The sequence below is a fragment of the Myripristis murdjan genome, chromosome 9 (genome assembly GCF_902150065.1).
Source record: "Myripristis murdjan chromosome 9, fMyrMur1.1, whole genome shotgun sequence".
Lineage (NCBI taxonomy): Eukaryota > Metazoa > Chordata > Actinopteri > Holocentriformes > Holocentridae > Myripristis > Myripristis murdjan.
In genome coordinates this window covers 13,432,369-13,459,875 of record NC_043988.1, presented here as the reverse complement: position 1 = coordinate 13,459,875, position 27,507 = coordinate 13,432,369, and the positions used below count along the sequence as shown (strand labels likewise).

The window sequence follows — 27,507 nt, the reverse complement described above, 5'->3', positions numbered from 1 at the left end:
CAGAAATGGCTGGTAATGCCGGTCATCGGGAGGGGAATATCATACTTAAAAATCATTAAAAAAAAATACTCCTAACAGTAACCTTTCACATCATTACAGTTATAGCTAACGGGGGAAATGGAGAGTAGGACAGGAAATTGGCTGGATTGAGATATACAATAACAGTCTTTGTTTCACTGTCTTCCGGACCAGAGGGGAGCAGTATCCTTATTTGTACTCTACACACCCACCCACCTACACACACACACACACACACACACACACACACACACACACACACACACACACACACACACACACACACACACGCATACAACAGATGGGCGGGACAGAAAAAAGCCATATCAGGCCAGAGACCTACTCAGTCACACATTTTACTGAGACAGTGGTCTTCAACACCAACAGGACCAAAGCCTAGCAAGCTGTGTAATGTCCCCTGTGGCCTTAATTTGCTCTGATATTAATCACAAAGCAGAAATTTTACAACCAAAATCATCTGCTCTGCTCTGTAGGAGGGAGATAACTATTCAGCATGGTTGGGCAAAATTTTTATCTCCCAACAGATAAATGATAACTTGCACATTTAGAGCACAGCATGACAAACACTCAAGCTGATGATCCAATACTTTTCTTGACGCATGTATTTATTAACCAGATATCCAAAAAGTAAAACAGAGACTGCAATCCAGACGAGGTATTTTTTTTTTTAGAATATCATGACAAGGATCACTATCATGTCTTGTTCTCCTTGTTTATAAAGCGTCAGCGTGCTTTACAAGCTCTTAATGTGGATAACTATCGACATTTTGTGACGCAGGAGCTCATTAGCAGAGCAAAAATATGATGCTGCTAACCGAGGTCAGTTATCAATTCTGTTACAATAAAAACAATCCCTCAAAGGCCTCGCCTCCCTTCCTTTGGACCCGCGATCTGCTCTCATAACCCACATGTTTTTGTCTTTTCACACACATACACACACACACACCCACCCACACACACACACAGCTGCATAAAGGCAGTCATAACTGTTATGAATTATTCACCGGTAGTGAAATTGCGTGGCTCTAGGGTTTCCATGCTGTCATTGTCCCTGTTTCAGGTCGATGGGTGGCAAGGAAAAAGTGAACTTCTCATGCGAGTTACTCATCATGTCCCACCCGTTCACACACACATACACACACATGCCTGATTCCCATGCTGGTGTGTGGGCTTGGATCAGGTGCATCCATCCAGCAGGTAAAGTGGGAGAGACCACATTTCAGCTCACACATGCACTCAGTCCACTGGACCTCAGGGCAGCTGGTGTAGCAGATCCAGGGCGAGGAGAGGAAGATGCCTCGGGGCAATCTGATCACCTCAGAGAGTGACAGTAAGCTTATGCATCTTTATGTTTGAGATTTTTTTTCTCCATTCCCCGTATTGTGGCACATGAGCTTAAATGTTTCTTAATGGCATCTGTTCTTTGAGCCTGCACAGTTGCAACGTTTATGTGGATTTCCTTGATTTAGTCTTGCTGAAATTGGCTGATTTCATTGTCTTTTTTATAATCTTAACTCTTATTTGACAATTACTGTAATGAAAAGCTTTTAAATAAGGAAGCATCTTTTGCTTTGCATCATTTTGTTGTGTTATGTGCTATTGGTGATCATATGCTGTTGATATCCTAGACAGAAAATTCAATCCTGTGTAATGAGCTTTAGGTAAAGGCAGACATATTTCATCACTCTGGAACAAGCAGGGATAGAAATTACAGCTGCTGTCATGCATTGTCTGGTTTTAATCATAGGTATAAGGCCGTACATAGATGATCACAAACATGCTCACTCATTCTCACTCAGCCATACACTCATATTGAAGTGCGCGACCCATGGGTGCTGCCCTCTGGCCCTTGGCTGCCTCCCCTCCTCCCTCTTTGTTGGCTTAGCCACCCTGTCTCCCCTCATTAGGCTACTCTTTGTCTCCTTTGTGCCCCTCTGTTGCACACGGCCATAATGACCCGTGCACTGGCCACTCCGATTACACTAAGGACACACATCAAAGGACCGACCGTCCATAAATATCTGTTCAACCTGTCAGTGGTCCTCTTTGTTTTGCCCTTTATTCAAGACAATAGCACCAGGTAGACAATAAAGGACAGGTAGGCTAAGCTGCAGCAGTGAAAGGGGTCAGTAATGCAGAGTCATGAAAAATAGACTGGATTTATAGAAGTGAGATCATCAGAGAGGGACAGGGGATATGTGACACAGGTGACATGAAAGAAAATTTCCTCTGTGAATGAATGGTTTAATCCTTTTCATTGCGCATGATCAAATATGAGAAGAAAAACAACCGTCATCTTCATCATATTAATTTTCTTCTTTTCACAGTTGCCATTACAGTGGACAATGCAGGTGAGTGGGCCGTTGCACTACATGATTCAGGCCTGTTTCTCAATCATTTCCTCTGTAAGGTGTCAGAAAATAATTTTCTAAATGGTGGGGGCTTATTATCACATAATGAAAAACAAGCAAGTAAAATAAGATTAATTATGTAAAAATACAGTTATTTACTTACGTACTAAATTATTATTTCCGGAGACTCCTTCAGATCACTCTATGTCTTCAGTGCATGTGTTTTTTCTCTGTCTTTTATTAGCTGAGGGATTATGTAGGTGCTGTTTGACAGCAGAAGGAGAGCAGAGAATAGCTGGTATTTTTGGTATCACCAATTCCCAGTTCCTCCCTCGCCGCTCCACCAGTTCACCAATTCTGCAATCCCTTCTTTCATACACAGTGTCCTTTTGATTTCACTCGCATCACACGTCCTGTGCTCTCCCCTTTGTCCACCTATCACGACCTGTGTCCCCAATTACCACAGGATTAACAGCGCCCAGATAAAAGGAGACATCAATGACAGAAAGAGAGAGTGGGAGTTTATGTGGGTAGAGAACGTTGACAATCTCTGAAATAAGATAATTGGGTATGGTTGGGGTTTATAACATTGCAGAAAGAAAAGAAGTGACACCACATCAGTGTAAATGATGGAATGTGACCTGTATATTAAGGCTGAAGTCACCAGCAATTATGACTAAATGCGGTGTCTCTGTTTTGACTACAGGTGATGAAGATGAAGTTTCCAGTTGTTATGAAGAACATGAGTGGGGAAAAAACAGGGTGAAAGGGAGAGAGAAGGAAAGAGAGAAAAAGAAGAGAGGAAATGCAAGAAAAAAAGGAGCTTCTAGAGCAGGGAGGGGGGACGAGGAGTTAGAGGAGAGAGCTGAGAGAGGGGAAAAGGGGAGAAGACGTAGAAAAAGAGACAATCATGATGGAAAAGGAAGAGAGAGGGATGAGGAAGAACAGGCCGAAGAGAAAAGTGGCAGAGCAGCCAAAAACAAGAAGAATCTCAAAAATGAAAGAACAAGAAAAATGGAGCAAGAGGAGAGAGACACCGAGGAGGGAGACGCCAAGAGAAAAAAGAAAAATGAAAGTGCCAAAAGAGAAGAGAAAAAGGAAGATGGTGGTAAACGAGCAGTAAAGGAGAAAGCAAATGCAGTAAAGACAAAAAAGCACAAGAAAAAAGTTGAGACGAGGTATAGTATCATCAAGAACAAATTCACAGCATCTATTGTTTCCTCCTTAAGAAAGTGAACAAACAGCATCCATTATAACACTGCCTTTCATTGTCTCAGCTCAGAGCAGGAGTCAAGCGAGGAAGAAGATGTTGAGGAAGAGGAAGAGGAAGAGAAGGAGAAGGAATTGAGGCCAGAGTCTCTGTCACCAGAGGAGTTGGAGAAACTGAAGGAAGCTGTGGACGAGAAGAAGAAACTGATCCAGACTTTAAGGGGAAAACCTTGGCCTATGAAGAAGAAACTCAGTACCTTACGGTGAAATTACCCACTTATAATATTGTTCATTTTGTTAATTAAATTGTCACTGGAGAGCATTTCAGCTTTTAAAATGACAGCTGTCTTGCCATGATGCGATGATGCCATAAATAAACTATTCCAGCTCATAAAATGGGATTTGAAGATCATGTCAGCAAAGATATAAAGACACTCCCTGAGGTTTTCTGGATCATCCTTGGCTGGAGAGTGTGATCTGTAACTCTCTTTGAATCAGATTCTCTGCTTTCTTGCAGGGAATCTCAGGAGTTTCTGGAGAAATATGAGGGAGCTTTGGGGAAAGGAAAAGGCAGGAGGCTCTATGCATATAAGGTCATGATGACCAAGGTAGGGGATCACCGACTGCTTTGAATTGTTTGAGCTGATTTTTATAATTTATCATTTAATATGATGACTGGAAATGGGGTATACATTTTTATCATTGTACTACTTTTTTAGAAATGGATGAAGTTTCAACGGGACTTTGAAAACTTCAAAACTGCCTGCATTCCATGGGAGATGAAAATCAAGGAAATTGAGAGTAGGTTGGGTATATTTCCCACATGCTACAGTTCGTCTCATTCTCTGCAGGTTTTAAGTCTGACTCCACTGAAATAGGAAGTTTACATAAATATTATTTTAAAATGACCTCTTGCTTATTCCCTCTGTTTCTCAGGCCATTTTGGCTCCTCAGTTGCCTCCTATTTCATCTTCCTGAGGTGGATGTATGGCATCAACATGATCTTATTCGGGCTGACCTTCGGCCTGGTCATGGTGCCAGAGGTAAAAGGCATCAGAAACAAGCATCTATTGTTTCCTCCTTTCAGTAACATAGTGTCTCTGTCTTGTCCTCGGTGTGCAAGGTTTTGCATAAACTCACTGTCTCTCTCGTTGTTGCGTGCTAACAGGCGTTAATGGGGAGGCCTTATGGCAGCATGCCCAGAAAGACTGTCCCCAGAGCAGATGAGGCCAGTGCCATGGATTTTGCTGTCTTATGGGACTTTGGGGTCAGTTGCCTATATGTGCTGTATCATGCTAACCTCGCCCTCTGTCGTTAGGACTGATTTTTGCTGGTTATATCTTTCTGTAAGTCAGTTTACACCAAACCCTATATATTTTATTTAGAGCTAGTTTGAGTAAAGCTCAAACATATGTTCATCTGTGAGACACGGAAAGGCATGTTAGGCAATATAAATAACATATAGACCACATGTATGTATACATGCACCACAAATATACCTACATAGACATATATGATTAAACATAAATAGTACCTATATACATATACTAAGCAGATAAGCAGAATATAGTGCTCACATGGCAGAATGCTTCCTGTTGGGAAACAGTCACTAATTAAACAAAAAGAAGAGAGAAGATGTTGGTGTTATAAGACTGAAGTGAGAAGACTACTGTTGTTTATCACTATTATTAGATTATCTGTATTATTAGATTACAGATTAGAGTACTCTTTACTAGTGAGCGCTTCAAATGAGCATTTGGTCATTTGATTAGTTATGTGAAAATGTGTGATTTTGCTGTAAATCACCCCATCTGAAATTTGTACCCCCAGGGTTACGCCCAATACTCAGTGCTCTTCTATGGTTACTACAACAACCAGCGCGCAATTGGTTGGCTCAAGTTCCGTATGCCTCTATCGTACTTCCTGGTTGGCGTGGGAACAGTTGCCTATAGCTACATGGTGGTGATTAGAACGTAAGTGCTTTAACTTCTAACAACAACATCATCAGATCTAGTATCTACAGCAAGCTGTGCTGGCTGACCACACTTACCCTGACTCAATATGCAATTACATAGGGATACATACATCAAATCAAAACATGATTTCAGACTGATTCTGTGATTCATTTTGATTAAAGGATGGCCCGTAATGCCAATGAGTCGGGGGGAGGAGATGACAACAGCTTCAACTTCAGCTGGAAGATGTTCACCAGCTGGGACTACCTGATAGGAAACCCTGAGACAGCAGACAATAAGTTTGCCTCCATCACTACCAGCTTCAAGGTTTGAGGCTCCTGTGCATACGTTTGATGATATTTTGCACCAGAGATGCGTGTTTTGAATGTTTGTATTTGTGTACCCACATGTATTCAGAGGGCATTTTCTGACATCCCATGTCTTCTTTTCCTTCTCAGGAGGCCATCTTAGAGGAGCAGGAGAGCAGGAAGGATGACAATATCCACCTGACCCGTTTCCTGCGGGTTCTGGCCAACTTCCTGGTCATGTGCTGCTTGGCAGGAAGTGGATACCTCATCTATTTTGTGGTGCGTCGCTCTCAGAAGTTTGCCCTTGACGGACTGGACAACCACTCCTGGTGGGAGAGGAATGAGGTAGAGATGAGAGATGAGAGAAAGAGAAAGTGAGAGGGAAACAGAGAGAGAGAGAGAGGTGTTTGTGTTTGTCATGTTAGTAGCAAATAAAACTGTGGTGTCAAGGCTTGGTGTGATATTTGAAAAGTTCTGTCAATGTGTAAAAGAAAAACAAATACATTTAGGCGTTTAGCCTGCTGGTCACCTGAAATGACATCAGACGAGAGGACTGGCACCAAAATCACATTGTAGTAATAGAATGGCATCAGCGTAGCCAAATGGCTTTATCCAAAGTATGAAAACAGACTCTTTAGTAATCCAAAGTTGATATTAGTTCTGGGTTATACATTGCCTGCTTCTGACAACTAAATGTCATTGTTAATCCTCAGTGAAGTCCTTTACAAATCAACAGCACAAAAAAAACCAAAACAAACAAAAAAAAAAAAAACTTTAGCTGTCTGGTAGACTTTGCATTTTTTATGTGTATTTTGCCAATCCTCTGAACAACCCTGGCATATACATTCATAAGACAGATTTCCCACTAAAAAATTAAGTAAAAAGTGCTTTACACATGCTCTATGTAGAAAACTATCGACGTTTTGGATCTGAGTTAGGAGAGCAATGGGCCTAACTCTCATAAAGTCGGTGTAGTCCTTTAACATCCTTGTGTTTACAGGTGAACATGGTCATGTCATTGCTGGGGATGTTCTGCCCCATGCTGTTTGATGTCATCAGCACCTTGGAGAACTACCACCCTCGCATTGCCCTGCAGTGGCAGCTGGGACGCATCTTTGCCCTCTTCTTAGGAAACCTCTACACCTTCATCATCGCGCTGATGGATGAGATCAACCTCAAAGTGAGTACCGTGGTGCGTGGATGTCCCGGATCGTTTTGCACTGTTACATAACCAGACGTATGTATTTGTGTCTCAGAGGAAAGAGGAGGAGATAGTCAAGTTTAATATGACCGTGTGGGAGGCCAGTCTTTATAATGGCACAGTCCCTGAAAACAGCACCGCTCCGCCCGTCACCATCCACCCCGCTGATGTACCCAGGGGGCCCTGCTGGGAGACCATGGTGGGGCAGGTCAGTGTGTGTGTCACAGCGTGTGTTTCTGAGCATACGTGCAGCCATGTATGGATCATAAGTGCAATTTGTAATATGCATTTTGAGTTGTTTGTTTTTGTTCATTCCCGTTAACAGGATTCAGTGGTGTGGAAGAACTGCAGTATGAGTAATTCAAAAATTTGAATTATCAAGATGAAATGTAGGCTGCATTTCATTTGCTCTATAATTATCTGTGTTATAATACACTGTGTGGTTTGTGGCTGGACTTAAGTGACCTTGTGTAATATGCTCACATGCATAACAATACTCACCTGCAAGGTCATTATGAACTTCTTTAGGCCTTTTGTTACCAGGTAGATTTTTTTTTTTTTTTTTACTCTGTACAGTAAAAGACAGTTTTATTGTCCTCCTCCTTGGAGAATGCAGAAGAGCTGCATGCCCTCTGCCCATGCTGCATAAATATATGTTTTGACTTGGTTAATAACCCAAACAACCTTCAGCTGTAGTAACAGAATACATGTTACGCATGCAAATTTAAACAGTCTAACTGTGTTCAGATGCATTACCTAAGAGGATCATTTATTCTAATTGCAGGTGCTTGTGAGAAGTTAGACGATCATTTCTTGAGAAGCCAAGACACTCAGAAAGCAATTTAAACAGCAGAAAATGTTCTAAGTGTTCATGAAATGTGGCACAGAAACAAATTTGTGTTTGTACGCAAAGCTGAAATTACCTAAAATTTGTCATTTTCCACATTTTTTGAATGGATGCCTTGATGTCAAAAATATTCTAATCTAATGTCAATGTATGTGAGAGAACTGAGAATACAATAGTGAAACTGTGTACAGAATAGAAGTGAATTTGTGTGATAGAATATAATTTGTGTGAAACAGACAGTAAACATCACATTACAAGAACTGCCATATAAACAACAGGCTAGTCATCCTCAAAGATTTTATTTAGCCTATATACAGCCAGTTTACTAAAACAAGAAAAACAAATGAGTGAGGATTTCACCCAGGAGACTGTAGTTGGCATGAAGGGCCTCTTAAAAAAAACCCATTCCTGATTAATGATGTTGAAGAGGTAATAATAATGGCATACCTTTATAAAGCAACCTATCCAGACTAAATGCTGAGAGAGTATTCAGTTAATTCCTGTGTTAAAACTTCTAAGATGGGCTTGCTACATCCTTTGCAGGAGTTTGTGCGGCTGATCATATCTGATACCATGACAACCTACATCACGCTGCTGATTGGTGATTTCCTGAGAGCCGTGCTTGTTCGCTTTCTCAACTACTGCTGGTGCTGGGACCTGGAAGCAGGATTCGTGAGTCATTCCTTTTTTGATTACAGTGCCTGCGCCCTTGAATATTTTTACAGAGTATTACACATCAAATTGTGCAGTCTTTTTGTATTCTGAATTTTAATTGTGGCTTTGACAGTGTAGGTCAAAGCACAGTTGAGTCATATTCCTCTATTGTATCCTTCTCCGCCTTTGTAAAAGCCGTCCTACTCTGAATTTGATGTCAGCGGGAATGTTCTGGGCCTGATCTTCAATCAAGGAATGATATGGTAGGAAAACAACACATTGGTTTAATTCAAATTAATGGGTGCCAGAAGCTATATGCAGATTCTCATGTTTTATTTAACCTTTATTTAATCAGGCAGATCATTTAAGGACAAACTTAAAGCTAACTACAACAGGATAATGCTGTCTTTCTCCATCCTTTTTGCAGGATGGGTGCGTTCTACGCCCCGTGTCTGCCTGCCCTGAACGTCCTGCGTCTCCACGTTTCCATGTACCTGCAGTGCTGGGCTGTGATGTGCTGTAACGTCCCACAGGAGAGGGTCTTCAAAGCCTCTGGCTCTAACAACTTCTACATGGCTATGTTGCTGGTCATCCTCTTCCTGTCCACCCTGCCTGCCATCTACACGATCGTGACCATCCCCCCTTCTTTTGACTGTGGACCTTTCAGGTAACAATGGTTCCTATAGGGGATTTGGTACTGTACAGTCTGATTGATTTGATTTTCTGCCACAGTAAAAGAGAGTTTCTGCCTCTCTCTTCTCCTCAGTGGGAAGAGCCGGATGTTTGATGTGATCCAGGAGACTCTGGAGTCGGACTTTCCAGCCTGGTTCAGTAAAGTGTTCAGCTACGCCTCTAATCCTGGACTGGTGCTGCCCTTCCTGTTACTTATGGTGTGAGTCAGCAAACATTCAGACTGCCTTCATATCATGCTGTTTTATACTCCGCTTCTTAATATGTTATCATCATCCTTCTTTGGTGATTTGGTGCCATTTTGGTTCATTCAGTAGTAATGTGATCCTTTATTTTATGTTTCAGGTTGGCCATTTATTACTTACAATCCACATCCAAAAGCTTCAAAGAAGCAAATGTGGAACTGAAAAAGAAGCTACAGATGGTAATCATGGATTTTATTTTGTTTTGACTTCTAATGTAGCCTTGTATTCACATACTATCAAAAATGTATTGGAAAAACAAATTTTCTATTTGGAAAATTCACATTAAGAAAATTTGTAGTTTGCCCAATTAACCATAATATGGTTGTAATAACAAGAAGCAACCATATTCACTTCAGCCTTTTCAGAATTCCTGTGTCTTTTTTATCATTTATGTTCAGAGTTTAATTTTCCTGCAAGCACATGAACACAACACTGTTTTTTGAGGTGCCTTGTAAATGACACATGTCGGACCTTCACGCCAGCACATGAACGCACCATGAGATCCTCCCTGCTCTTTGTGGAACGCAGTAGTTGTACTAACATCATGACTCCACCAGAGAGCAGTAGAGTAACAGTACATGTCCAAAACTCATGTTATCTAAACTCAACTCCCCAGTCACTGTAACACACACGTTCAGGCGGACACTGAACATTAAGTGGTAAAGAAAATTTTACTGGAAAAAAATTGAGAAAGACCAAATCCCAATTCGCAGGAAGATCACTCGTCTCTGTGTTGTTATCCTGCAACAACTGAGGCTCCCTCTTGGTCACATGCAAAATTAAAAGATGTTTATTTTTTTGTTGATATTTGTGGTTGTGTGTTTTTGCACCTTCTAAATGCATGCTGCATTCAGAGTGGAGAGCTAGCCAGTTGCCTACAGTCAGTCTTACTATTGCTTGCTATTCCCTGTCAAGCAAAATGAGGAGAATAAGAAGAAGAGCAAGCGAGCCGCACTGAAGGCTGCAATGGATCTGGAGGAGGCCAGGAAAGCCATGACCCAGGCTGCAGAGCAACAGAGCAACAACAACGCTTCACCTCAGGCCCAAAAGGGTGAGGCTCGAAGTTTTCTATGGTGGTCTGAGATAGGGAGCTCTGGTATTCATGGTAAAAAAAAAAAAAAAAAAGAGACATTCAGGGCACTCTGTAAAGATCTTAATGTACTGTTATGATTAGCTAAATAGAATAAAAGCCTTTATTACAGACTTTCCACATCTATAGAAGTTTGTTGAAATTACAAATTTGTCTTCTGCCTCCGTCGTCAGTCTATCCAATGTCAAGGTGTTTTTCTTCTCTTTGCTCCCTCTCCTTCCCTTTATTCCTGAGTTTCTATCTGACTATCGATCATTTTCCTATCCCTCCTCTTTCTTGCAGATGGGGGAGAAAACCGCAGCAGCAGTCAGAGGCTGCATCATGGTAAGAATGGACGAAACGCTACCCCTCTTCTCACAGACCAAGAAGGACAACTTCCAGCGACCAGAGCCCCTGTCCCGAGGACGTATCACCATGGCAACCATGGCGCTCCTGGTTACCTGCCTGGTATCCCTCGGCAAACTGAAGCCAGAGTGCACAGGGCGCCAAGTCTGCAAAGACACTGAGGACGTGAGAGCGACTTGGATTATTATGACCTGAAATGAAGCACTTTATTGGGAAATAAGTGTGCTGGTAACTGAGAGTAAAGAGTGTCGCTGCACATTTTCTTTTAAATGCAGATTAAAAACATTTTTTAAATTTATATTGGTTAGAAAACTAAAACTGTAAGCCTTTTAAATGCTCATACAAATACATTCATTTGTCCAGCACAGCAGAACAGACATGGGTTATTGTTCCTGCATGATTACACAATAAATGCAAACTGTAGCAGAATATGATTCCCTTTAGGTCTTACAGACAGCACTGTCAGATGCAATTCAGTGTCATTTCAACCAACAACACCAATATGTTTTAGCAGTTTTAGCTAATAAATTTGCTGATTTAGCTGGTATGATTCTTATTCTGTTCAGTGTGCAAAATCAGCTGTTGTCAATTTATGTTATGAAGTCCACATGAGCACCACATGAGCATGTGTTTGTGCTATAGCTACATCATGCAGCCACAAACACACAGAATATACTTCTAGCATGTAGCCTGCATGCTCTATGCCTATCAGACGTGCAGTGCCTTTTTCTGATTTACTACTTATCCAGTCTGCTCAGGTTAGGTCCTTTTAAAAAAGTCACAGTAGGTCAGTGACCCATGAGATGTGTTTTTGGCAGTGGCTGAGCGAAGCGTTAACACACTGTATTTGAATACTTATGATACTCAAAGTATTTTTCACTCATGAATGATGGGTTCTTTTGTACATTTGTAGGTTGTGCTACACTGCAAGAAAGAGCCATAGAAAATCCACAAACATGCTCCACTCATAATAACCAAATTTTTATCTTTAATTTCTTTACTCTTCAGCTGCCAGACAGCTGAAATCAAGCTTCCTCCCCATTTTTAATCATCTTAAGCTCTCCTTTGTGCATATTTCTTGGTCAGTCAAGAATAAACGTCAGACACTGAGCCCTTTCCCTGGACCTGTGACTGGGCCAAAGTATTAAACTATTCATTAGACATGGAGGCCATTTAACCCAGTAAGCAGCCTTAAATGGAGCACTCACTCATTTCTGGCAGGATTTACATACTCAAATCTCTTGTTTTTGTTCTTTTGCTCATATATAGAAAATATGTTTAAAATTAGAAAAACGAACACAAAGAGAGTCTGATTCTTCCTTTTTTAGAAAGCAAAGAAAATATTCAATCAGTGCTGCCTAGTCAAACACTTCAGATTTGAGCTGACAGTATAAATCCTTTCCCTGTGGTCTTTTAACCCCTGTCGTGTACAATGGATGCCTGATTAGTGTCTTCTGATAAGTGTATAGCCGTATCCAGTGTCTCAATATCTAATCCTGCTCTCCAATGCACTCGCCGGACACTGAGCTGCCCCATCAATCACTTGTCATTTAGCTTCTTAACTGAAGAGGCTCGACGATCCAGCAGCAGTGGTGTCATCCAGCTGGTTTAGTATTTACCTAAATGAGCTGATGATCCCTCAAAATTTTACATTACATTTGACATTTAAATTCAGGATCTTTGTAATATAAGCTTTGTCAGTCCACATCAACGATGTGTGTCGTATCTAAATCATTTAAAACAACAATTCAACAAGCTCATAATACTGCTCACATTCAATTACAAAGGGACAGAATCAGATCCAATTCCATTGATGCTCATGATCAATTCATGGCAAGTAAGCATTAAGAATTCATTCCACAGTTATTTGAGATCCAAACAATGAAGTAAGCCTCTATGCTTTATTTTTTCATTACCAATTAAGGATTGCCAATCACATTATTTAATGAAAACTGAGGAGACTTTACTATTAAGACAATAAAAACCTCCAGTTTATCCAAACACCGCATTGCTTTTCTTTTATTGAGGTAATAGCAGCCTCTTCATACCCACTGTTTCACCTTCCCACTTTTGCCCCCCAAGTCTTTTGCTATCTTGGTACAATGCGGCAGGAAACTGAGCCATGTCGGGTTGGTTCTACATTACCGGATATCTCAATGTCGGTTGTACTACAGTCAACATCTCTTATTCACTAACGTTAATGAAGGGAGGAGTGAGACATTATAGCATCACATGCACTGATTTGACTGCTTGGACTATGTCCAGTTTTGCTGCAGAGAGAAAAGCCTCAGGTTGAATTTGTAAGAAACAATTTATTGAAATGAATACATCAAATGCAGTGGACGGTTAGACCCTGTTTTAGCCAATAGATCTAAAGATGAATGCCTCACCACCTCCTCTGATCCTTATATATCAGGGAAAAAGAGGCATGGTGAATGAATGGAGGGTGGGACATCCTGAGAAATGAAGAGACGGTTTAAGAGACATCTTTCAGGCCAGCATAATCCCTGGACGTGCGTTGCGCTTTGTGTTAGCTGCATAGCAGCCCTGTATCTCCTGTTTCCCTGCATTATTCAACAAGTCAGATCTGACATTTGACCATAACCACAGCAACAACGAGGGCTGCTGTGGTCTGCATGCCAGTGCTTCAACCACCCCGCCTCTGCATGAGTTCTGGACCTGGCCCAGTCTACATTGTTCGTTCCTCTGTCCTCACTTTCACTTGACTACAGTGTCCAAAACTCTAATGACAAGCTTGTAAAGTGGACCGACTTGTCCTTTTTCCAAAACACCTCTCATTTAAATTAAAGGTGAACTGAGGCGACTCCTGTCCCTTTCCCTTCTCTTCATTGCGTTCAGTTTGCGTCGTGCTCCACAGCCCTCACAAAACACAATGTACAGTATAATAAAATACAGTGGCCATGTCATTGCTTGTTTCGCTTTTCACTCAGAGTTATTCAAGCTTTCATTAATCTTTAATGGTATCTGACCTTTATGTCTGCATTTGTTCTCTGGTGTCTCGTTTCTAGGTCACCACTGAATGATGTCAACTCTGCCAAACTGTAAGTCTTCAGTGTCACCACCAAAAATGGTTTCTTTGCATAATCTTTGCACATGCATGTTGAGAGCTCTTAGCCGTCGTATGAGCTGATAAGACATTGGGACTCTAACCAACATGCAACATCATATGTGCTCCTGCTGTTCCAGTCATAGATCAGTAAACATGCTGATTGACAAGCCTATTGTGGGTCTCCATTGTCTGATAGATTATCTTTTTTTTTCCCCCGCCTGGGCTCTAGATTATCATCTGTTGGACTGTTCCTTTGGTGGTTGTCAAGGAGCCCAGCCTATGAACAGTCTAAACAGAGGCGCACCTGTTGCTGCATGTGTGTCCAAGTGAAGGTGTGTGTGTGTGTGTGTGTGGTGTTAGTGTGTGTGTGTGTTGTCCAGCTTTTTGACACAATAGCTTCACAGGCATATCTGCTGCTCCCTTGTCTGGGAGCCTCATGGATGGAGAGGAGGGAGAGACTGGAGGGAACAAAAGAGGACTGACGGAGGGATCAGAGGAGTGATAAACTACAACACCACAGGAGAATGCCTCCCAAGAGGAAAAATGATGTTGTAATTAGTGTGAATGATGGTGAGAAGTATTTTATTCACTATTGTGTTGAGAGGATTTTTTCTTTTCATTTCTTTTCTCTTCTTTTCTTTTCTTTTCTTTTTTTCATTTGGTGGATTTACTCATTGCTTAAACTGCCAACTAAATATTCACCAGGTTTCTGTGTTTATTCACAGTTTGTGCTGGTGTGTAATTGTTTGCATGAACCAGACTCATAAGAGATATTGATTATGAGTGGAAAATGTGTAATTGCTCAGTGATGGACCTAATTTGTGTAAATGTGTGTGTTTTTTTGTTTGTTTGTTTGTTTTGTTTTCTTTACATTTTCCAGTTGGGATGGAGGTTGATGCTGTGGTAGACAGTGGCAGTGAAGGTAAGAAACAATTTCAGCTTCCTTTTTTTTTTTTTTATCAGTGACAGTATCAATGATGCAGGCATTTTGTTCAAGTGTTAAGGTGTCTTAAGACAAAACCAGACCTTTTGCTGTCTTTCTTTCTCTTTTGTCTCTCCTCTTACAGCTTTTCCCGATATATTTTTTCAGTTAAAGTTACATTATACAAAATTGTAGAGGGTCAGCTGAAGGGAGGACCCTTTAGACTGACAGAACTGTAGAATAGGCACGTAATTTATCAGCTTGTCGGACTGACAATGAGAACTGTGAAGGCTCAGTCATCAAGTTACACACTTATTCCATGGTTTTTGTCTTTTGGTCCTCACTTCAACCATCCCTCATCAATTTTGCGTAATGCACCTTCAAGATAGTTCCACCGGTACACTCATTTTGAATGGTTTTGGATTAGTGTCAGCTAATTCTCTCTAATAATTAAAAGTCAGTGCAGTGTAAATGTACTGTGTATGTATATTGATTCATACATTATGAGTAAAGTCTGTATATATCTGTGTGTGTGTTTCTCAGAGGATGCCAGGCGGAGAGCTAGAAACAGGAAAGTCAAACCCCCTCCACGCAGAGGCAAACGGGCCAGTGATGATGAGGAGGAGGAAGAGGACGAGGACGAGGCACCAAGGAGGAGAGCTCGGAAGAAGAAGGCCAAGGCCGAGGACAGCGATGAGGATGACGAGGAGGAGGATAACAGAAGTGTGAAGAGCAAAGGTTCAAGAGCTGCGAACAAGAAGAAGAAGGCTGCCAAGGAGGAGAGCGAGGAAGAGAGCGAGGAGGAGCGAGGGAAGAAGAAGAGAGGAGGGAAACCGACGACCAAAAAGGATAAAGAAGAGCAGAATAAGGAGAAGAAAGGAGAGGCGAAAGGGAACAAAGGAAAGGATAAAGGCAATGAAAAGGACAAGAAAAAGAAGAGTGGGAAGTTCAGCAGGTGCAGTATTCTCTGAGCGCTTGTCTCTGGCCTACCTGCACGTCGCACACACCCACATGGTCCGGCAGACTTTGGGCTGATATGAAGCTGCGTGACATATATTCAGGAAGATAGATAAAACATTTGACAGAGTGCAAATTTCATTTACACGTCTACCTGAATATTGGCGGGTATTTATATCTGGTCAACTTTTAATATGATCTCTGAGTGGGCTACTGTTAAGCTGTTAATTAGCAAACTGCCTTGGAGCATCAGGGTAAAGCTAAGAGCTGCTCATACCTTCATTTGAATCAACAATCAAAATGAGCAGGCTGTTATACAAGACAGACTATGGGCTTTAAATGTGCATTACGCAAAATTTACTGGGCCAAATTAAGTGACTCAACTGACAAAAAACATGAAATAACCATCTAAATGAATCATTAGGTCTCCATGGTTGCCACTGTCAGATGGATTCAGTGATACATGATTTGCTTATCGTGAGTTTTTTCACAATTGAGTCTAAAAGGTCCTCAATTTCAACTGACCCTTGGCAGTTTTGCATAGCGCACCTTTAAATTAATCAGCATATTAAACCAAGAGGTCAAGGCTGATTGTGTACTGTAAATGCAAACCTGTGATAAAGTACTGTATTTGTAACGACATAGTTCACATTATAACACAATAACTGACAATATCTGTGCCAAAAAGATGCACAATGCACAGCGATTAAAATGGATATATGGTGCTGGTATATTTTAAAAAGTGAGGAATAGCAATTTACTGGACATGATGGTTATTAGCAGTATTTGTTTGAATATGATGATCTTCCAAGGTGCTTTAAGAGAGTCTACACTGTAGGACCGGGTGTTTATTAAGAAGTTATGCGGTTGGCTTAGCATATGGTAAACAACATTTTGGCTGCTCTAATATGATGCCAATGATCAGTCTCACCAAACTAAACAAAACATCCTGAGACACAACATCCTCTGACCTCTGTTAACAACATCATGTTGTTTTGTTGTTTGTTTCATTCAAGTAGCCAATACAGTGACATGAAATCAGGTTTTTACCATTGCCGAAAAGCATTTTTATCTAGTATGCAATGTCATTTGTCACCAAAACTTTGGACCTTACACATATAAGCTAAATATATTGAGTATAAGCTAAATTTTAGGCAACAAGGAGACTAATTACCGATTTGATTTGATTTGATTTGATTATTTACACATATAAGAAACTATAAAAGATACAATATAAAATGAACAGGGAAATGTGAGGGAGAATTGCCTAAAAACCCTCAAAGGGCTTGAAACGAGGCATTCTCCAGGCAGCATATCACTGACACTGACTGACAGTAAGAATACAGAAATTATATGTATCATACCAATAATTCAAAAAAGTAATAGAAAAGAAAAGAAACATAATATAGTATAGCATGTTACAACAATACATCCCATAAATACCAGTCTGTTACACTATAGTAATGAATTAAGTGATTACTCTTTTGGTCTTATGATAAATTATTAATAACAACAAACTGAACAACAATTTTTTTCAGACATGGTTTTCAAATTGGTCTTTGATTATTTCTGCTTGGTCTTTGCTCTCCATAATATTGTTAAAAACTACAAGATCAAGACAAGACTAAATAAGGCTAAGGGATGGCATGTGCCATATGATGCCTAACAACATTACACTCATGTTTGTAAACGTGGTACTGTATCATAGATGAAAATTAATACACAACTAAACCTTTGACTGTAAACGGGAGTAAAAATTCAGGGGATATCATTCACCAAGAGATAATCTGAAAATTTTTCTTCATGGCTCAAGATTGTGTGCTTTACTCTTTGTCTTCTTTAAAAGTCTCTTCATCACAGTCAGATGAAAGACAGAGTTTAAAAAGGTTTTTGTGTTCAGTAAAGCTGCTGCTGCTTGGTGTCTGAGCTCTGGATGTTTCTGCTGTGACGTCTTGACCAAGCCATGGCACATGACAGCTCTCTCCCTGTGGCAGCTCCTCTTCCTCCGAGTCCGATGAAGATTCTCTGTCGGAGGGAGAGATAGCCGCCCTGAAGGAAGAGGTGGAAGAGAAGAAGAAACTGGTTTCTACCTTAAGGAACAAACCCTGGCGCATGAAGCGGAGACTCATCCAGCTTAAGTAGAAAAACGAAAGCCACAAAATGGCCAACCTTCCCCCATATCCTCTGTCTTTTACCTGTGGTTCACTTCTGACTGATTTTGAATCTGATTTGAAGTTATTGCTTGCTGTGCTCTGTACTCTCCGCCTTTTGTTCTTATCACACATTTTTATTTATCCTGACTTGTATTTTGCTCATTGCTTATTTGCTTGTTGACTGTTGGCAAATTACGTTTTGCTTACCATCTTACCATCACTCATGTCATGCACATGTGATGCTGGCCTTGCAGCATTAAAGCTCATTACTGCTTTACCTGCTTGATATCCCACTTTGTGCTGTGATCTACATTAGCAGCAAATTGCTTTGGAGAAACACAGACTACATTATTTTGAAACTGAAATATATGGCGTTTGTTCTTTTTGCCCCTTTTCAGAACAAAACTATCATGCTTTTGTCAAATTATACATTGACAAAAGCAGAGGATAAACTGAGCTCTTATAATATTGGCTCACATAAGTGAGACTTTAGATTGCAGTTTATTTCAGGATTATTCTTACTGGTAACAGTTGCAACCATCTTTTCTACTCAAAGTCAAATCACAGCCATCAGGTCTCCCCAATAATATTTAGATCCTGGCAGATGTTTGAGTATACACCCAAAAATGTCATTGAATACAGTCAGATCTATTCAGCATTTGGGAGAAACCATATATAAAATCTCATGGAGGAAATATCTGCGGAGGTGAAGAATCTTTTAATGAGAAACATAATCACACACACACACACACACACACACACACACACACACACACACACACACACACACACACACACACACACACACACACAGGCATACACACACATAGGTTTGTCTGTAGGTCAGGGTGCTGGGCATCCTCACTCATTGTGGGAATACAACAGCAAAGCTGTCTTGCCAGTGCCAAGGCAAGGAGTTGGCATGGGAGTGTGTGTGCACACGTATGTGTGAGTGAGGGTGTGTGTATGTTTCACTATGTACAGATCAGTGTAAGCAAAGGTTCTCAGCTGGGAACAAGATAAGTTAGGCGCCTTAACTTTTCATGAGCCTGACACTGTTTAATGCATGGCACTGTGGCTGCCGGGCCCACTGCTTGCCAAACCGCTCTGATCGCTGGTCTCGCCATATGCTGTTTGATTCTTCCTGATTCTTTACACTATCAGTCAGAAAGGTTTATGATTCAGCTGACTGGTTTTGGCCAGTCATAGCATTCAGCCTGATATGGATCTCATATGAAAATGTTACAGTGATGAGTTATTATACTGACAGTTCATTTGATCAGCTGAGAGTAAATCTTTTCTCTAACCGGTCTGACAGGGAGGCCCAGGACTTTATTGAAAAGTTTGAAGGAGCTCTCGGTAAAGGAAAAGGCAAGAAGCTCTATGCGTACAAAGTCATGATGACCAAGGTAACAATCACAATATTGCTGACACTTTGAGCTTAGATATTTCAAACATTGTTGGTGCAGAATGACAATGATCATATGAATGCAGGAACTGTGACATTTACACAGATTTACCTGCTTACCTGCTTATTTCTTTTTTCCAGAAACTGATCAAGTTTAGACGTGACTTTGAGAACTTCAAAACAGCATGCATACCCTGGGAGAGGAAAATAAAGGAAGTAGAAAGTCAGTACCTCCATGACACTCTCTGACTCTGATGCATATTTTATTCAAACAAGTTGTACTGATTTGAACAATAAGTACTGTCACTGGTTTTAGCGCTGGTTTTAAACTGCCCTAATTGTGTCAACTTTAAAGAGTAACCAAAGTGCAAACCCAAACCTCTGTGAAGCCTGACCTCTAGCAGTGAGAAATAGGTTGCCTGGTCTTTGGGTGCAGGTGATGTCATCACTCGTTCTACTCCATAGATACCCTTTTCTTCACCATTAAGGCTCATTTATGCTCCTTTTGTGTACTAAAATAAATATGTCCAATTAAAATGATGTGGCTGTCACTGCCCACATACTTCCACATGTCCTTTATGTTGGCATGGATGTTAAGCAATAAATCCACTAGAGGGCAGCTCCGAGTCCAAAGTTTCTGACAACAGCAAACATGGTGTCAGTGGAGGAGGTTGTAATAATGTACCTGCTAAGAAAGAGTTGAAAGTGGAGGCAGTGTTATAGACAGTGCATCACGACAATTCATCTCTTTTCTCTGATATGAAGAATTTTTAAAATTTCTTCCATCCATAAGCTTTCTGAAAATGTGCACAAATACAGACGAAATTAACACAAAGTACGGACAGAAGGCTCTGTCTTTATCCGTATCCATATTTAATGTTGAGCCTAAATGAGCCTACAGAGGTGAGGCTTCACAGAGATTTTGATTTTGGGTTTAGTTCCTCTTTAAGTGATGTTCTCTTTTGTCCTTCACTGATCGTAGGCTACTTTGGATCGTCAGTGGCGTCCTACTTTATTTTCCTGAGGTGGATGTACGGTCTGAATCTGATCCTGTTTGGCCTCATGTTTGGACTCGTGGTGCTGCCAGAGGTACATCCTCATTATACATGTGGCCAGTGATATGTGATGTTAGAGATGTGGAGCATCATGCTGTTGGTTCCCCATTTTATTACATTCTCCTTTTTCTCCACCTTCCTCCTCCTCCACCTCCTCCTCTGTCTTTAGGTTCTTATGGGTCTTCCCTATGGCTCCATTCCCAGGAAAACTGTGCCAAGAACGGAGCAGGACACAGCTATGGATTTCTCTGTGCTCATGGACTTTGGTGTGAGTTTCCCTAGCATGGCGAAGTCATGACCTAATTGATTTACATTCATTCTCTACAGCCTTTTTGTTGAATCTTAGCCATAACCAACTTATGCCTAACCCTAACCTTAATCCACCATATCATGAATCAGTTGCACAAAATGACCACTCAGATGACTCAAATGATGCCATCAGAAAGCTAATAACCTCACACTTATTCAGTCACTTTCCTGGCCATTTAATGACTTACTTTTCAATAAGGAATAACAAGTCAGATAGGCTGCTTACACACTGTATATGCAATACATGTATATGATGTATGACAGGCTTGCAAACAGAGCTATTTTCACAGTCATCAATGTGTCAGTGTCATTGATTTATTTATAAATATTTATTTGTATGTCTCACCATCAGGGATACCTCAAGTACTCCATTTTGTTTTATGGGTACTATAATGATGAGCGAACCATCGGGCTGCTGAAGTTCAGACTCCCTCTGGCCTACCTTCTGGTGGGCGTCGGCATCTTTGGATACAGCCTGATGGTTGTTATTCGAACGTATGCAAGACACACACACACACACACACACACACACAAACAAACACACACACACACACACACACACACACACACACAAGCATGCACAGAGATATGGCTCTCGGCAGAGAAATGCACAGACTTAAATCCATTTGTCTCTTTTTGCTCCGCTCTGTTTATCTCCTCAGGATGGCTCGCAACTCAAATGAAGGAGGGGACGGAGGGGACGAGGGAGATTTCACCTTCAGCTGGAAGATGTTCACCAGCTGGGATTACCTGATAGGAAACTCTGAGACTGCAGACAATAAGTTTGCCTCCATTACCACCAGCTTCAAGGTTAGCAGGCATATGTGAGTGTGTGGATATGTGTGAGGGTGTTGTTGAAAAAGACTGTGCTCAGTCGACTCTCCTTCAATGAAAAGAGGTTAGAAAAAGACGAAAACAGCAAGCTCTAAGATTAGCACACTTGCAAGATGGCAATGTGAGACAACTCTTCCCCACAGGAATTTAAAAAAACAAACTATTCCAAAATGTTTAGACACTAAAATAAATAACCATTGGTGATGTACTTGTGTTTATGGGTCCATTTTGTCGTGATTTTCTTCTTGCCCATTTGGCCAGTAACGCAAAAGCTTCTTTCTAGATTTTTGCATCAATATTTAAGAGAAATGCACTAACTGAAGTAGAAGTATGTGAGACAGTTTGAGGGAAAGCATGTACACCAACAGTGAATTACAACATTTCGTCACAAAACAAGTCCTGAGATGCATTGAATTTCGCGGGCTGAAGATCTGTAACAGTGAGGTGTGTATGTTTCCTTTATATTTCACTTTTGTTGACTGCTTATGCACGATCCACCCTTAAAAACAGGGATTTCAAAATTAGACATAAATTTGAACCGAAGATGTACTCCATTTGAAACCTGGGAAAATCTCAAACAAACACTTCTCTTCACTGCATTAAATGACGAGCTTTTCCCGGATGTAGGAATCCATCGTGGACGAGCAGGAGAACCAGAAGGATGAGAATATCCACCTCCGCCGGTTCCTCAGGGTTCTGGCCAACTTCCTGATCCTGTGCAGCCTCGCGGGCAGCGGCTACCTGATCTACTACGTGGTGAAACGCTCTCAGGAGTTTGCCAAGAAGGATGAGGAGGATCTCTCCTGGTTTGAGAAGAATGAGGCATGTTGAGATGATCATTTCACTGTTGTTGGGAGATTTGTTCATCCTATGTTGATTGAACAAATTATAATAACAAAATCTTTTTATTTCTGATGGCGTTTGGCAGTTTGGAGGCCTGAGCAACTGCTTATACAGCTTATAGCAAGAAACGGACATGTGTATAAGATTAATGATTTTTTTCCCCCCAGGCTCTATAATAAATAAAATAAATAGGGAGAAGGTGTGGGTTTCCTTAAAAGTGCAGAAAATGGAAATTGGAGAGATGGTGACATGAAATGTGATATCCTCCACTCTCCTCCACATGTCCCAGGTGGAGTTTGTGATGTCCCTCCTGGGCCTGGTGTGTCCTCCTCTGTTTGAGACCATCGCTGAGCTGGAGGACTATCACCCTCGTATTGCCCTCAAGTGGCAGCTCGGACGCATCTTCGCTCTCTTCCTGGGAAACCTCTACACCTTCCTCTTCGCCCTGTTCGATGAGGTCAATGACAAGGTAGGGGAGTCATTGTGAAGGGCATGGATCGTAATGTTTATGCACACTGCAAAAAGTCAAAATCTTACCAAGATTATTTGTCTTATTTCAAGTCAAAATGTCTTATTTCTAGTCAAAATATCTCATTACACTTAAAATAAGACATGATCAGCTCAGAAGTAACTTGTCTTTAGACAATTTTCACTTGTTTCAAGTGAAAATTTACTTGAAACAAGTTAAAATTTGCTAGAAACAAGAAACATATTCTGCCAATGGAACAAGCAAATTTTTACTTGTGACACAAGTGAACAAGCACATTTTTACTTGTGACACAAGTGAACAAGTAAAAATGTGCTTGTTCCATTGGCAGAATATGTTTCAAGCAAATTTTAACTTGTTTCAAGTAAATTTTCACTTGAAACAAGTGAAAATTGTCTAAAAACAAGTTATTTCTGAGGTGATCATGTCTTATTTTAAGTGTAATGAGATATTTTGACTAGAAATAAGACATTTTGACTTGAAATAAGACAAATAATCTTGGTAAGATTTGACTTTTTGCAGTGCATGTTCAGTTTCACTTCACCACTGACTAATAGAGTCACATGTATTAAAATGCCTTCTGTGTACACCTTGTAGAGTATAATTGCATTTATTTTCTCTTCTTCAGCTCGAGAGCGAGAAGGCAATTAAGAACACCACCATCTGGACTTTGAATGAGTACTATGCCAACTACAGCTCCTTCTACAACACCACAGACATTCCTCCTCCCAATATCCACCCCGCTGACGCGATCAGAGGTCCCTGCTGGGAGACGGCAGTGGGAATAGTCAGTAGTCAAATTACACAGAGTGGTCAAATGTTGAATATGCGTCTGTATTTTAAGGCCCATAAATTACCATGGACTTAAAGGACTGGGTCATCCATCTTACATTACATTGCAGTAGTTACAGTCAAGTTAAAAGTGGTTAGGTGCACTGTAATGCCCTGTAATCTCAACATCTTCAGGATGCCATTTTTGAGCATGTGAGCATGTTCAGCAGGTCGCTGGACTGATCAGTCAAGACAAATGCATGATTTAGTGTGACCCTGCTTGTGCTTATTTTCTTGCACTTTGTAGGAATTTGTGAAGCTCATTGTGTCGGACATCCAGGTGACTTATTTGACCATCCTAATCGGAGACTTCGTACGTGCCTTCATCGTGCGCTTCCTCAACTACTGCTGGTGCTGGGACCTGGAGGCTGGATTTGTGAGTGCTGTGTGTGTGTGTGTGTGTGTGTGTGTGTGTGTGTGTGTATGTATATGTATGTGTGCGCATGTCTGTCAGTATGTGTCCTGTATTTACTGTATGTGCATCTGTTTCACACATAATTTATACATTTTTTTGTTGCTATATAAACCCCTCAGTGTGAATATTTGTGTCCACGATACATACTGATGTGTGCATTCATGCAGTTACGTGAATGCTATGTCATGGCACTTTGCCATTCTGCAATTATTGCCTCTACAATGCAGTTTGTGTTGGATCCAAGTCAACCTGATACCAAACAATGACATCTGGACAGACAGGTGATCCCAAACATTGAGTGAAACTGGACTCTGCAATGAGAACTTAATTACCGAGTGAGAGACAGAGAGAGAGAGAGAGAGGTAGAGAGAGAGGGAGAGAGAGAGAGTGAGTGAGAGAGAGGGAGAGAGAGAGAGAGAGAGAGGGCAAATGCAAAGTAAAAATGACCTTGTTTTTATTAATTGAGGTGAACCTGCTAATAATGTGGTTGTGACTATGATTCCAGCCGTCATATGGAGAGTTTGACATCAGTGGCAACGTGCTTGGGCTCATCTTCAATCAAGGGATGATATGGTGAATTACTTGACTTCTGCCTATGATGTCATTTTCCCTCTATCTCCTTGAATATGTTGTTGTTCTTTATGTTGTCTGCCTGCTATGCCCTGAGAAAGTCTACCTCCTGTGTGCCTAATTTGCAAAATTATGTAGACCAGCAGTTCCCAAACGGCGGTCTCGTAGACCCCTTGGTGCCCAGAAACGTGGGCAATACTAAATTCACTATTACTCCATAAAAGTTAGCACAAGGACAGTGTGTAAAAGGATCACAGTTCTTTTCATAGATTGATTGTGAGATTACATGCAATCATTTTTAACTCCGTATACATGAGCAATTTATAAAATTTGAATAATGGTTGATAGTGCTTACATGTGATTATAAGAGCACTATTCCACTAACAGTCATTTATGTATTGAACTGTATGAAGTGTTGTGTAAGTAACTTGAAGTCATCACATCACATTGCTAGACCTGAGTATTGAATGGATCATGTAAATGACTTTGAAGGAGCGTTCCTAAGCCTGCTGTCACCCTCTTGCCCATCAGGATGGGGGCGTTTTATGCCCCAGGTCTGGTGGGTCTGAACGTTTTGCGTCTCCTCACCTCCATGTACTACCAGTGCTGGGCGGTGATGAGCTGCAACGTGCCGCATGAGAGGGTCTTCAAGGCCTCGCGCTCCAACAACTTCTACATGGGCCTGCTGCTGCTCGTGCTCTTCCTCAGCATGCTGCCTGTTGTCTACAGTATCATGACTCTGTCACCCTCCTTCGACTGTGGGCCCTTCAGGTGGGGTAGACGCACATGCAATAAAGGCGTGGACAGACACATGCACATCATTTGGCACTCTCTCATAACATCATTTGCCATTGAATCTTATCTATAGCATTTTGTAAATGTTACATTACATTACATTTATATTTTACAGGACTAGGTCAGCATGCAGAATCCATGTTTTTCTTTCTTGTTGCAGTGGAAGGGATAAGATGTACGATGTGGTCATAGAAACTATAGAGAAGGATCTCCCGGCCTTCATAGGGAACATTTTCACCTACGCCACCAACCCTGGACTCATCATCCCTGCTGTTCTTCTCATGGTGTAAGAATGCATTTGAAAGTTTTGGATCTGAATTGTTGTAGATGGATACATCTAAAATCACTCCTGTGTTGAGTCAAAGTGCAAAGTCAAAGTTACGGCGTCACTGCATTTGAACATTTATTGGAGGTGAACTTCCAAATACACATAAACATATGAAGAAAAAGGTCAAACCATATTAAACTGGTGGCTGTTTTGGAATTGAATTATCCACAGTGAGCTTTCAGAATGACCTTCTGTGAACCCTCTTTCTGTGCAAACCATTGTTTTTAGATTTTCTAAATCATGCAAAGAAATATTAGTTGATGATATCCACAGTGATTAATGAACCAAGGCCACTCTTTCTAGGCAAAAATGAAAAAGACTTTACTGAATGGCTTGTTCATAGTATTCAAAAAAAAAAAAAAACTCACCAGCAAGGTTCATTTGCTCTGATGAAGGTCCAGCCCAAACATGTCAGTGAGTTGTTTTTTTTTTTAATGTTCAACTAGTCACTCAATAAAGGCTTTTACATTTTTAATGTATTTATTTGTTTGTCGAAGAAGAGTTGCCTTGATTCAGTTCTGTTAAATTGGATTGAATGTTTCATCTTCCTACCAAAGAGCACCTTCATTACATGTTGGAAAACCAACTTTAGAGCTTTGTACATATATATTTTTAGTAATATGTTGACCCTTTTCAATTGGATTTTTCTAGGACTCACAAAATTAATTGACCTTTTTAGTGTTACGGTGTTTCAAGCACTCCAGGCTTGGCACTCACACACAGATGCTTCCACACTTTTAATGGTTTACAAGAGACAAGAGACTTACATTGTTTATATAACAGGTTGGCAATCTACTATCTGAATGCTGTGTCAAAAGGATACCAACAAGCTAACGCTGACCTGAAGAGGAAAATGCAAATGGTTGGTACAGGCCCCTCCTATTCTCTCTGTTATCATTTCCTGCCTTGCCCTGTTTTTCTCCCCTCCTTTGTTGGAACAATCAAGTTAGTGTCTGGGTATTGGTGCACATTAGGCCCGCGATGAGGAGAAGAACCGCAGGAACAACAAGGATAGCACCAATCAAGTGATGAAAGACTTGGAGGATCTGCTGCCAAACAAGTCTCTGATACCGCCTCCTACTGAAGAGGAGCCTCCCCCACCTGGTATGCACACACACACACACACACACACACACACTCACTCACTATTATGTGCTATCTGTAAATCTGCATCTGATGGCTGTCCTGACATTGTTGTCCTCCATCTCTCTTCTCAGATGTCGTAAGTGAGAAGCGCACCAAGTCTCCCAAAATGAAGCCAGGCACAGCTGCCAATGGGAAAGCAGTTAATCTGCAAAAGGACGTATCACTGGCTGCCCAAAACCCCAGAGGGGCGGTGACCCGTGCACCAGGGCCCAGAGGAGGGGCTCCTGGAAACGGCAGGGGTCCTGCTCCTGGACCGGGGAGAGGCAGGGGTCGGGGTGGGCCTCCACCACGGTAATAGGCATCATAATTCCAAAATCAAAATCCAGATAATATTTACATCAACAACAACAACAAACAGCAGATGTGATGCTATATCACCTGTAACACCCAATAATTCCCTCTCCGGAGCTGCACTGTGCTGGGACTGGAAAAAAAAAAATTACACTGTGC

At 41.1% G+C, this 27,507-nt stretch overlaps 2 protein-coding genes across 2 annotated transcripts; both read left to right on the top strand.

The window, feature by feature from the left end:
* The first annotated feature begins 1,319 nt into the window (after positions 1 to 1,319).
* On the top strand, positions 1,320 to 11,095 carry tmc1 (transmembrane channel-like 1). The gene is made up of 20 exons (XM_030060627.1): positions 1,320 to 1,369; positions 2,367 to 2,390; positions 3,097 to 3,568; positions 3,668 to 3,862; positions 4,117 to 4,207; positions 4,319 to 4,400; positions 4,536 to 4,642; positions 4,768 to 4,866; positions 5,430 to 5,572; positions 5,737 to 5,881; positions 6,013 to 6,207; positions 6,863 to 7,042; positions 7,119 to 7,271; positions 8,454 to 8,582; positions 8,760 to 8,827; positions 8,992 to 9,231; positions 9,331 to 9,456; positions 9,600 to 9,678; positions 10,415 to 10,550; positions 10,872 to 11,095. Exons 1-20 carry the CDS (start codon positions 1,333 to 1,335, stop codon positions 11,093 to 11,095), a joined length of 2,925 nt encoding a protein of 974 aa, XP_029916487.1. The 5' UTR covers positions 1,320 to 1,332.
* A 3,433-nt stretch (positions 11,096 to 14,528) lies between these two features.
* On the top strand, positions 14,529 to 27,352 carry tmc2b (transmembrane channel-like 2b). Its single transcript, XM_030060628.1, has 20 exons — positions 14,529 to 14,574; positions 14,885 to 14,926; positions 15,470 to 15,881; positions 17,878 to 18,021; positions 19,355 to 19,445; positions 19,586 to 19,667; positions 20,427 to 20,533; positions 20,669 to 20,767; positions 21,161 to 21,303; positions 21,471 to 21,618; positions 22,270 to 22,464; positions 22,775 to 22,954; positions 23,601 to 23,759; positions 24,051 to 24,179; positions 24,724 to 24,791; positions 25,320 to 25,559; positions 25,744 to 25,869; positions 26,695 to 26,773; positions 26,886 to 27,015; positions 27,129 to 27,352. Exons 1-20 carry the CDS (start codon positions 14,529 to 14,531, stop codon positions 27,350 to 27,352), a joined length of 2,844 nt encoding a protein of 947 aa, XP_029916488.1.
* The last annotated feature ends 155 nt before the right edge of the window (positions 27,353 to 27,507 follow it).